Raw genomic sequence first — 12,672 nt, 5'->3', positions numbered from 1 at the left:
CTGATATAAACGTATAAATACTTTAAACTTATAAAAAGGAAGAGATTTGCACTTTGAGGCAGCTGCAGCAGCCAACACCTTTAACTGTGACAGCGTCCACAGGAAACGACTTCCCCCACAGCTTCCTCACACACAGCCACACAAAATCTTGCCACGTCGAACTTCCCACAGGCGCTATAAACACGCAGGGGTTGTGCTGGAGAGAGACAGGAACTCTGAACCACACACAGGGAGGGCAACTCAAGCTTATCCAACACTTTTCCAGATCCTATTTAACACTGAGAATATTTAATCCCTTCTCAGATACATACATATAGAACACACAATGAAACTGGTTTGGAAACAACATCCAAGGTACCAACAGACACAGATCCCTTAAGATTTTAGTGATCAGGTTCTTACAAGAGACGCATGGATTCATTCCAGAAATGGCGTGAGAAAGATCAGAGGATCAACTAAACTGAGGGCTCTCCCCGGGTTTGTTTACTACAATGTCATTACACGAAAGGACAAAATAAGATTTTGTCTTCCTCATTTAACACGAGGTGACCTTACGCCCCATGGGCTGAAGAACACCACTGACACAAACACCTCTCCACAACTTACTGCTACCCCAGCACAGGTTGGCAGCATTCCTCAGAGGACTGCTGTACCTACACCACACTCCACTTCCCTGATACCTCTGTGAAACTGTAAAATCCCCTCGTGTGCACACAGAGGCAGGACAACGGAGGTAAAAATAAAAGGCCATGCTCTCCGCTACCCGAAAGACAACTATTAGCTCTGCACTTCTGTAGAGGCATCGTGGCGATATACACCTAGGAAGCGGTGCTACCCCTCCCCAGGGCATACTGCAAGCTCCGCTCGGCAAACAGCGTTTGCCATGCGTACCTCCATAGACAGAGAGAGAGAGAGAGAGAGAGAGAGAGAGAGAGAGAGAGAGAGAGAGAGAGAGAGAGAGAGGACAACATACGGCCGCACCCCCCCCCCCCCTTTATTTTTATAGCACACGCCTGGAGGAAGTTCGAAAAGCACTGGCTTAAGTTCCCCGAGCCCCGCTCGGGACCCGCCCGGCACCTGCGCGCCGCCGCCGCCCCCCTCCGGCCCCGGTACCTGTGCGAGGACTCTCCGCAGCCCCCCCCCCCCCTCCGCGCGCGGCCGTTAGGACCGTTAGGGCCGTTACCTGGCCGCCTCGTTCAGCCCCCGCCCGCCGCCGCTCAGAACCGCTGCTCAGCCGAGTGCCACGTCTGAACCAGCGCGCGCGCCGCCACCGCCCGCCCCGCCTCCGCCCCCGGGAGCGCGCCCGGCGCCGCCGGCTGCGCCTGCGCAGTGCGCGCAGCAGAGCCCGGCCCGCAGCGGCTGGGAGGGAACAGCTGGGGGCGGGTAGGGGGAGCTGTGAGGGACACGCAGGAGGGGGAGTGGGGCTCAAATTCGGCTTGGCCCTGCTGTACGGGGACACAATTCCTCTTTAAACATAGACAAGCACTAAGAATGCGAGCACTTTTCCTCACGTGTGCTTTTAAAACGTCTATCTGCGGCAATAAGTATGCATGTATTTACAGACGCAAAATTACACCTCCTGAATATCCAGAGTGAAACACGACCCAGGTACCTTACCTGCTTGCCTGCTCTGGTTTGAGTTAGTGTCCGAGCACAATTAAAAACACCGCCTTGGTTACAGCACAGAATCAATGGTTTTCTAATTAACAAAGTAGAAACACAGGAGTAACAAGACGAGGAAGATGTACTGGTGAAGTTTGTCTGTTCTTTCCAGTCAAAAAACGAGCAACCTTCGTGGTGTTGAGGTTAAAACAAAACAAAACAAAAACACCAGACAATTAGCAAAAGAAAAACAAGAAGTCATTCAATTAAAGACAACTTCAGAATTCAAGTGTTTGTGGAGTTCAGGCTTCATAGGCCTCATCCTTTGAGTGTCTGTTCTACAACCCCATTAAGGCTTTTGCAAGTAGGTTTTGGAGCTGAATTGCTTTACATGGAGCTAAATCTCAGTAGTAAGACAAGATTGTCAGACAAGATTGTCAAAAACATTCATTACTATACAAAATAATTCTGAAAAAATAACAATGCCTTTGAAATAGATGTCAAAAATGGAGGGGCATCCTTTACATGACAGATTTGGAAGAAGCCTCTGTAGGCAACACAAAGAGGCAAGAACGAGTCTCGATGAGGCTTTGCACTTGCTCTTCAGGGCCGGACTCACCACTGAATAACATAAGCTGATTTTCTGGACGTTATTGGAATTAATGCTGTTGGATATTCTGCTCAAATTTTTCCAATCTCTCACTCTTGTCTAACCAGAATGGAAAACTTAGTCCAGGAGGTGACAAGCATCAGTTAAACTGCATGTGGTTTTGGCTGTGGAGTATCAGTGACTCTTTCATAAGCAAGATGCAAAACAATGCCTTTCATCATTGCTGCGCTGCCATTTCACCCGTTGTCCCTCACTCTTTTGCTGGTTATATGGATGCATACAATTACCTTCAGTTACACAGAATTGTTTTTGATGTACCATGCCACTGAGAGGAAAATAACGACGCTAAGTTTGGACATCCCCTATTTTGCTGTGGAGACAGGCAAGTCACTTGTCCCACCAGCTCTGTTGTGTCTAGCTTGCAGCTATTAACAGTAAGCAGCTGTGGATAATTCAGCACAGAAAAGCCTTGCACTTACTTGGCCACTGAATACTTACTATCAGACTTCTCCTCCCTGAAATCAGCTCTAGTGAAGCTGAAAGTGGAGATCAGCAAGAGATCGCATAGAGAAGCTATGCCATTGCCAGTTCTTCCCCCATTTCAGGCCAGTTCTGGAAATGGATCAAAACACCTCTTTTTCGGAGGCCACAGCTTGGCTTCCATCTGCCATTAGTGTGGAATGTTGAGACAAAATGTACCCAGCATGTCATGGTCCTGATGTTTGAAGTTACAAGTAATATTTATCTGCAGTTTCCACCTATAAACATTAAAAGTAATTTAAGGTCTTCAATTTCAGAAGTGTGGAAACATCATTAAAGATTTAAGTGCATTACTGATCTGGAAAATAATTTCATAAAAATGACATTGCAGTATCACTAAACTGTTGTCACTTTGTTTTAGTTAAATTGTTTAAATTAAACTTTACCATAAAATCTATGAGTCAGACTGATTTCTTCTCTATCATCATCAGTAATGAAGATCTTGTAGGTTAAAAAGTCATTTAATCCTAAAGTTGTACCTATACAATGCTACCAAGAACTAACATGATTTACTTAAGACCTAATTTGGAGTTAGTATTGGTGAAGTCAGTAGAGGAATTTGTCTAAATCTAGATGCTTTTCTTCATCCCAATTGAAAAAATAGCAAATCCTCTGCCACCAAAATCTCTAATTTAAAGTTTTCAGATTTTTTTATTAGTTCTGAAACAAAGAAAACAAATAGTCTTCCATCACCTTGGGAGATATTGGTTACAGAACCCAAACAAACTAACTCAGAACCCAAAGAAGAGTAACTCAAATCTTTCAGAGACTTTTTTTTTTTTTTTTATTGGGGTGGGGAGGGGGAAGTGGATTAATGACTTTAATTCATAGAACCATAGAACAGCTCAGGTTGGAAGGGACCTCGAAGACCATCAAGTTCCAACCCCCCTGCCATAGGCAGGGACACCACCCACTAGATCAGGTTGCCCAAGGCCTCGTCCAGCCTGGCCTTGAACACCTCCAGGGATGGGGCATCCACAGCTTCTCTGGACAGCCTGTGCCAGTGCCTCACCACCCTGCGAGTGAAGAATTTCCTCCTAACATCTAATCTAAATCTTCTCTCTCTTAGTTTAAAACTATTCCCCCTTGTCCTGTCATTATCTGACTAAGCAAAAAGTTGCTCTCCATCTTTTATATAAGCCCCCTTTAAGTACTGAAAAGTTGCCATAAGGTCACACTGGAGCCTTCTCTTCTTTAGGCTGAACAGCCCCAGCTCTCTCAGCCTTTCTTCATAGGAGAATTATTTAGGATTAATAATTATTTGGGATTGATCTGTTCCCTGAAATAACTACCAGCAGCCTACAGAAGCCCCTCACAGACAAACTGTGCAGAACTCCATATGTTTATGTCATAGCACACTGCATTAAGACAATGCATGTTTCAGGGAAAACTAAATCCTTACCTAACCTTTTCATTTAGAGAACATCTTTAAAATACACCCTTAGCACAAGCTGCCAGGAAGAATGAGAACAGCACTGTGATGCATGAGATACGGACATGTTATCTCTCCTGGTGATAGCTATACTACAACTTTTGCAACAGTTAACATTGAATGTGTTAACATATAGCTGTGACAAGACAAGTATCTGCAGTTCAGTGCTATGTGAAATATTATCTATCAAATATATTCTAAACTATTCTGTAAGGGAACATGTAGACAATATTGGGTATGTTCTTTAAAGAAAAGACTTTCATCACAAGGAATAACACTCCAAAGGTTCTACATACTAGAAGACTTTTTGTTGTTTTTGATACTGTTTTTTTCTCCACTTAATTTCATTTGTATGTCCTGTAGACATAACAACAGGTTTGGTTTTGATAACATCAGAAGGGTCTTTTACATATAAAGTTGCCTTTCTTTTTCCTGTGTTGCTTACATATACTCACAAAAATCTTCTCTGATGTTTTGTCTTCTGTATAGTTAAGATCTATGGAGAACAATTTATGGTTTGCTGTAAAGCACTTCACAAGCAAAATGAAAATGCATATTCACAAAGGTTGCATTTTTGTTTAAAACAAAAGAAAACTTTAAAAAAGCAATCAAATATGGAAGGGACTGTTTTTTTTTTCTGGAAGGAAAAAAAATGTGATGATGTGGTCAGACAAAAAAAATGTGAGAAAAAGGAAAGATGTAACATTTCAGGAAACAGCATCCTACTGAAAGAAGAAACATCAGTGTTGTGACTCAGTTGCATTTCTAATATAAAAAACTAAGCATACTAAAAACATATATAGGGTTACAACAGAAGTAAATACTGATCTCTTTGTTAAATAATCTCAGTGGCAGTTAGAAAATATTATTGGAGTACACCCTTTAAACACTGTCCTATATAAAATAAAAAGACAGCAAAGGGTTTTTAGAAGATTATGTTGATCTAGCTGCTGTTATATAGGGAAAATAATTCAGTAGTGTTAAAATCCGGGGCATACATTCATTGCTTCATAATTTTCTCCTAAATAACTGGTGTTAGTTAGATACTTCCTACAGTGACTATCCACTGTCCATTAGTCCTATTTCATGGGGCCACAGTAAAGGAAGAAATAATTCCTTACCCTTTTTTTGCAATATCAGACACTAAAGAAGCAGCTGGTCAGAGTACCCAAAACCAAAATCAGGTCTGACCAGAGGGGCCACTGAGACACAGTTAAGAATTGCTGAGCACATGGATTGTACAAGCAATTCTCCCTTTTCCTTCCTGCTAAGTATGGACCTACTGCTCTGTAGTGGTCAAGGCTGTTCTACCTCAGGCTGCTTTCAGAATAAGAGGTCCTGACACCCATTATAGTTTCCCAAATATTTTAGATGAATAAAAGTGTAAATCCCAGCATCCTGCTGAAATTCCAAGTGATAAAATTATAGTCTGTCTATCTGAATTCTTCTGCAAATTCATTTAAACTTGATATTACTCTCTGTTCCCTACTGTAAACTGTGCAATGTTGTTGCACTTGTACAATTGCTGGTTGCCTTTGAGCAGCTGCATTGTTCCACCCTAGAAATGGCTGCATTTTTGTTATACTCTGCATTGGCAGAGGAGAGGAAAGACTGGGAGTGTGTCATTCCCTCCCAGTCCCAACCCTCTTTAAATGTCACTGGCAACTGGTCAATCCCCAGTGACAGACCCTTTTGTCTTTACGGTCCCTGGCTACCCCCAACAGAGGACAAAAACCAACCATTACAGAGGACAATCCAATTCTTGCCTACCTCAAAGAGTGTTGATAAAGTTTACTGGCATATTTGCAAAACATAAAATTATGCTTACAGGCAAAACACGATATGCAAGTATTTAATGCTATTATTTACCTAGGAGACTCTCTCTGGGTCTTGTGAATAGGGCACTTGCCTTAAAGCCAAGTTTGTGATTTCTTGTTAGCTTGGTCTCTATGACCTAAAACTACTTTCGCTGAAACTCAGTAAGACAGAAATGATTATAAAATGCTCTAAGGTCCACCAGTTCTGTTCAAGTCAAACATTACAAAAGTGCATGTGCTTTAGAAAACTCACTGTGGCTGCTTCTTTAAGAAGGATTTTCTGGCTCGTTCAGGCCTCTTGATTTTTCAGTATCTGAAACCTGCAAGGCTCCTCTCCTTTCTCTCCCTGGCTGTTGCTATTTTGGTTTTCTAATGAAATCAGCATTCTTGCAACTCGATCTGGAACATTTACAGGAGATAGATTCAGTGTCCTGAGAAAAATGCTGTGATGTTTCAGTTGGGGAATTTCAATTATAATTTTTAATTAATTTAGTACTGTCTAAGATGCATGAGAGTGGAAGATTGCAGTACTAGATCTTAAAGAAAAGAACTCAAGACTTGATTACCCTGCTGTAATTGCTACGTAACAAACTGTAACATAAAAACAGAGAACTTCTCATTAAAATCTGATTAATAATGTATGATATATAAAGCACTGTGAATAAACATTAAGCCATCAGTGACAGTCTGAGAAAGGACAGCAGAAAGTTATGCGATCCTCTCCCTGTTTGCCTGATGAACGTATGGAATTTCTCAAGCTTAGATACATTTCACTTTTACATTCAAAAGCATCTGAAGTAGCTTTACTTTCAATGGCTTTCATTTTGTTTCCTGCTCATGTATAAAATTTCTGATGTTAGTGGAGTCTTGCTAGAAAGAATACTCTAATAAGTGTACTGTCATAAAAAGGAAACCAAGTATATTTCTACTGTTATTAGTAAGTCATATTTGTTACATATAATTGATTGCCTACAGAAACTGAGGAAATTCCCTTTCTCTGCTCAGTTGGTATCACCAACAGTGTTAAGTTCATTTGTTTGTACTGACAGATGTTCATAACTGCTGAATGAATATATTGTATAAGAAAGACAGCTTTTCAAAATCACTAGGAAAGCACTTAAGATGCCAATGCTTTTGTGTTTATTCACACTCACATTCACTGTCTTTCTGCTTTACACCACTGTTAATATGGGAGCAAAAAAACTTCTACCCGAGCACTGGAAAATAATATGGGTACTAGACAGCAGTAAAGGAAATTGATCTGTCATTTGTAACAAATATCAGTATTTCTTACAAGAGTATTTATTTTTCAAAATACTGTTTGGGGGACATTTAGATACCTCTCATATCAACTATTTGATTCTTTTCCCATCATCAAAAATAAACCAACAAACCCATAGGGATAGGAGATGCAGCTGGCATAAAATAAGAAAGGACAGGACCAACATTCTACATTACATTAGGTCTCGCAACAGGCATACCAGATTTGCTCTGTGGGTACACAAAAACCAGCTGTCCAGGATTTGCAGATGTTGGCAGTTGTCTGGAAAGCCAGCAAATCCATGCCAATACCAGTTAAGCAGTAGATTAGCACCAAAAGCAGAAGCCTTTGTAAAAACAGAAGGAGCTGAGAAGTCTGGAAACTGGTTTCTGGCAAGAAGATGCAGCACAACAGGAAAGGATCAGCAGGGGTTAAACATCAAGGTGTTTTTGGAGGGCAGACTTTTCTAATGTGCTCCATTTGGCGAGGAGTTAGTTATCAAAGCACAGAGCTGGAATTCTTGTTCCTATAGCCAGGAATGAAGGATTGCTTTTTATCTATTGCAGTTATTTGCACAGGGGTAAGATTTCATGCGTGAGGGTCCTTGTTGTATCCCCTTTGTTGTTATTGTTTCTCTGGTACAAATCTAACCAGAACCATCCAGAGACAGAGAAAGAAATGCTGGTAGCCTTATGCAGATGGAACTTGATACTGTGGCAACTCTTTTTGAACTGTCCTCTTGGTAGATGCTCTAGTTTGAAGCACAAACAGCAGACTCACTGGAGCAGACACCAAAAAAAATACTTCACTGTATTTGTAAAGTCCTGTTAGAAACAGCCTTACAAAGCTTACAGCCTAGTTTGTGCAGAGGAAAGAAGGAAGAATGGGGTACTACAGAAGGACAGAAATTATCGGACCACCCACTGAGATGTTCAGAAGTTCAAAAAGATTACTCAAGTTTATACCGTGGATTAGGTATTTTCCCCATTTTAAAGGTCCAGACCAAAACTTAAATGTAAATTTACAAGTGTAAAAATGGAACCCAAATTTTCTGAGGCCCATACTCCATTATAACACATTCCTCTGTTATATGACATTATATAAATATATGACATATATAAATATATGACAATATATAATATATGACATTATAACAGTCATTCCTCTGCTTCTGATATTCTTATTTTTAGTACTGATAATTTCAATCCAGTGAGCCTTTCAAGTGGAAAACAATGCCTGCTTTACACTGCAATGCAAGAATTGTTGATTTTTATGCTGGACTTGAGCAATATATGTAATCAGTCACTGTGCTTTTTAAAAGAAACTAGTCAAAGGGAATTAATCACTTTTATGCTAGCTAACATGAAACAAATTTCAAAAAAAAAAAATGAAATTTAATGCGGGTGAGTATTCATCAGATTGATGTTAAATCTTCAAGATCTTTTTATTCTTCAGAGCCATGTTAAACCATCATTTCAAATATACCACTAGGGCTGAATTCTTAGCTCAGCTATGATTAAAATCTATTTTCCAACTGAATATGAAATGGTTACTCTTGATTTATGCCACCATAGTGCATCAGAAAAGTTCAGTATGATATTTTTGTTTAGTCCAAAATTAGGCAAGAAATGTTTGCAGTGGGTTCTTTTCAGTAGGAAGAAGGGAGATTATAAAAACTGACTGCCTAAGGTGAATTGATAGACAAAAGATGCTGTATTAATTAACTCCCATCTTTAAATGACGATTCAAAGAGCAGGGTAAAGCATTATGGCAGAGTTGAGGAATTCAGATAAACACAGAACTTCTACTTACATAAGAGTTCTGTTCAAGACTCAGAAGCTTTTGCACAGAACATACAGTTTTGATTCCTGTAAACTCTACTAAAAGGAATGTGATGCAACTTTTCCCTGCCAAAACCAGACAGAAAATACCACAGATAGTTTTCTTTTTAATTTAGAATCTTTTATCAGGATTTTCCCAACTACTGTAGCCAAAATGTGGTCATCCCATCTCCTGAGAGTCAAAATGAAATAGAGATAGGCACTTAAGAGTATCCCCAAATCCCAGGAGAAAAAGAGTTCTTCCTTACTAAAACATAGTCATAACTAAAAACAGTGGAATGATACCTGGAAACACAAATTCTAGCCCAAACCCTTACTTCAACAATAACTAAAATGTTACTCCAGTGTTGCAGAAATTTTGTCCTTGTTCACAAGTCTTGCAGTGAATGTGTTTTACTTTTTCTTCACAACAAAATCTTGAGGGGCCTTTGTAGCTATTTTGCTTGATGCTTCTTCTGTATATTCAGAAATCCTTGTCTTTCTATGTATTTCTAAACAGCTCCTTTCCCAAGGCCCTTTGGGTGCCTCAAGACCACCTGTACTTCCAAATTGCCTGGTCAATACAAATGAGTGGGAGAAAGTAGGGCAGGAAATCTGGCTTCTATTGTAGCGTGCCACTGGGACATGGTGAGGCTCCATGCACACACCTGGAGGCTCAAAAGCCTTCTCGAAAGACTTTAGTAGGCCAGGAAAAACAAAAACAAGAAATGTCTGCTTCTCTTCCATCAGCAGTTCAGGAATATACTTCCTGAGTATCTAGAAGTGGTTTGGGGTAGGAACAGGTAGGACAAAGACCAAAGAAACATCACAGATATGTTCTCCAAACTCAAATTATCAATACATCTTTATTCACTGTATTTAATGGCGACCAGTCTTTGGCTATAGAGAGTCTGTGACATATTGCTACCTACACATAAACTTAGAAAGCAGAACTTCACTGATCTGTATCCTGGCATGGTGAATTGCAGAGTTACAAGGGAGCTTTCTCTGTATGAATTTCTATTCACTGTGTTATCAATCAGTAATACTCAAGGATATTAACTTTGTTTCTAGTTTGGAGGACCAAGCTGTTTGTTTGTTTGTTTGTTTGTTTGTTTTCACAATTGCTCCTAAAACCATAATAATAATACTATTGCAACAAGAATGACTCCCACTAACATAATTGCTTAGAGAAAAACATCCTGGTAGTTGCATGGACAACTTTCTGTCTGCAGCTGAACTCAGTTGACTTATGTTGTCTTCTTAGTGAACCATGTACAAATGCTACGAGTGTGATCTAACACACTTCTCAACAATGTCTGGCATTAACTGTGTATGCAATCAGTTCACAGTTTTACATTAACTCAATAACAAAATGCATGATTGTAACTATGGTGAAGTCTACCACCAAGAGGAACAGAGTTCTTACTCCTCTACATGGGCTACCCGCATTAATAAACTTCTTCTTGTGGCTAGAGTTACTATTACTCATTCCACTAAGAACAAGACAGGGAACAAAGAGGTAGTGGAAAGATAACAGGCAAAGGTTTGACCCTTCCTCAGTATCTAAAACTTTGTTAACCTTAGCTGAGCTGGTGTGGAGTTGAGGTAATTTGTTTCCAGCACAGAACAATAACAGATTACTTTTCTGCCTTTGAGGGAAGCGTGGCTGCGAACTGTTCAGCATTGCCCCTTACACTTGGCAGATTGCAGACTTACAGCTTTTCAGAAAGTGACAGTGCAACCCCATGTACTTCAGTTTAGAAGAATTATCTCAGGTTTTAAATCATCATCACATTTACTTAATGTTTCTGAGAAAGTGTTTTTTCACATCAGAGTCAGATTCAGGACATTTCTCTGCTTCTTCTACTGTATTTCATTTGCCATTCTTCAAATTGGGGAAACAACAACAACAACAACAAAGGAATAGTTGTGAAATTCCAACCACTACACAATATCTAACCTAATAATCCACATTAGGGATTAAAATTTGAAGCCTTTACCTTTACCAAAGAGAAAATGCTCAGGCCTCTTACAAGCATGGGCAGGGCTTTCCAGTCTGGCCTTACAGGTAGCTAATAAGTATGTTATTGTTTTAACTTTTATTTCTTTTCTCCTCACTAACAGCTTGCTATTGCTGTTTTACTGTACCTTTACATGTCTGTACTTTCACTCAGCAAACCCTATTTATCTTGCAGTGCACAGCTAAGTTCCTCATGACATCAAACATCTGGATTCTATTATATTTTCTTGTAGGACAAGAGAAACTTGGTGGGGGGAAAATGAGGAGCAATCAGCTTTAATGAAAGTTTGCTGGCACTGTGCAGTTTAAACCTTCCGTCAACATATTTCATTCACTTTGTCCATCATTTAAATCTTTTTCTAAAAATTAAATCTTTCCCACGTAGCTCTGTTTCTTGTTGCTTCTGAAGTCAGGAGAATAAAAATTAAGCCTAGGAATTAGGCAGAATATTTTTTCTACTTCTACAAGGTTTGGGGAAAATGGAATTTATCTTTGCATTCAAAATTTGCTTTTATTTTACACAACTACTTAATTGTATTACTACTAAACAAGAAATGTTATTAGGCAGTGATTCAGGATAATAACATAGACTGCATTGCCTTACACTACTCTTAGTTTGCAGAAACCACTTTATTTTAAAATCTCATTTGAAGGGATCTTTTAGATGAGGCCATTTTCAATTCATTTTGGAAGAGACTGTTTTCTCAAGTGGTATGGCTGTGATTTTAATTTTTGTTCCATTAAACTACGTATTTACAAGTGTTTTTTTTCCCTGTATAATTAAGAAACAAACAAAACAAAAAGCACTGACGATGTTTCTTTTCTTTTTCTTTTTTCTTTTCTTTTCTTTTCTTTTCTTTTCTTTTCTTTTCTTTTCTTTTCTTTTCTTTTCTTTTCTTTTCTTTTCTTTCCTTTCCTTTCCTTCCTTTCCTTTCCTTTCCTTTCCTTTCCTTTCCTTTCCTTTCCTTTCCTTTCCTTTTCCTTTCCCTTCTTCCCTTCCCTTCTCTTCCCTTCCCCATCTATTTACTTCTCTTTTCTCTTCTCTTCCCTTCTTTTCCTTCTCTTCTCTTCTCTTCTCTTCTTCTTCTCTTCTTCTTCTCTTCTCTTCTCTTCTCTACTCTTCTCTTCTCTTCTCCTCTTCCCTTTTTCTTCTCTTCTCTTCTCTTCTCTTCTTTCTCTTCTCTTCCCTTCCCTTCCCTTCCCTTTTCTTTTCCCTGCTGATTCTCTCATTTGGCTAAAATCACATATTACAATAAATTGTGCAGTTTATTAAATTGTTTACAGACGATACAGTTAGAATCTACTCGAAAGTTGTTAAAATGGACATTTTTAGGGAACTAGCCTATGTTGATTTTATGTGAAAAAAAATCAGATAGGAAAAGAATGAAATGTTAAAAAGGAGAAAACCTTACCATTCAGATATTTAGAGCACTAAAATGCTGCCTATAAATTAGAGATCATGATATCCTCTTTCCCTCTCTCTATTTCTCATTACTAAGGAATGGGTGGAAAGGTTTGCACTTTTAAAGAATCCACAGACCTAGGGCACTTTTGTAGGAAACTGTAG

General features: G+C 39.3%; 2 protein-coding genes across 9 annotated transcripts in view; one reads left to right on the top strand and one right to left on the bottom strand.

Annotated features, from left to right (window-relative positions):
• LOC121069468 (protein transport protein Sec24D-like) overlaps positions 1–1,352 on the bottom strand; it is a 59,143-nt gene extending 57,791 nt beyond the window's left edge. The window contains exon 1 of one of the 5 annotated variants that reach the window (XM_040555694.1): positions 1,184–1,352. The gene's annotated coding sequence lies outside the window, so the exon portion shown is untranslated. Of the gene's footprint in view, positions 1–78; positions 274–606; positions 628–1,180 lie in introns of those variants that run through there. The other 4 variants (XM_040555699.1, XM_040555695.1, XM_040555698.1 and 1 more) reach the window with 4 other exon arrangements.
• Positions 1–12,672, top strand: part of LOC121069473 (glycerol-3-phosphate acyltransferase 3-like) — a 43,339-nt gene that overhangs the window by 5,899 nt on the left and 24,768 nt on the right. Inside the window, exon 1 of one of the 4 annotated variants that reach the window (XM_040555717.1) lies at positions 1,401–1,540. The exons of the other annotated variants lie outside the window; for them this stretch is intronic. Within the exon in view, the coding sequence (XP_040411651.1) occupies positions 1,492–1,540 (49 nt within the window). The 5' untranslated portion in view covers positions 1,401–1,491. Of the gene's footprint in view, positions 1–1,400; positions 1,541–12,672 lie in introns of those variants that run through there. 4 annotated transcript variants of the gene reach the window in all.

This window comes from Cygnus olor, chromosome 4, assembly GCF_009769625.2.
Source record: "Cygnus olor isolate bCygOlo1 chromosome 4, bCygOlo1.pri.v2, whole genome shotgun sequence".
Lineage (NCBI taxonomy): Eukaryota > Metazoa > Chordata > Aves > Anseriformes > Anatidae > Cygnus > Cygnus olor.
The sequence above is the reverse complement of the archived record's forward strand: the minus strand, read 5'-3'. Positions and strand labels throughout refer to the sequence as shown.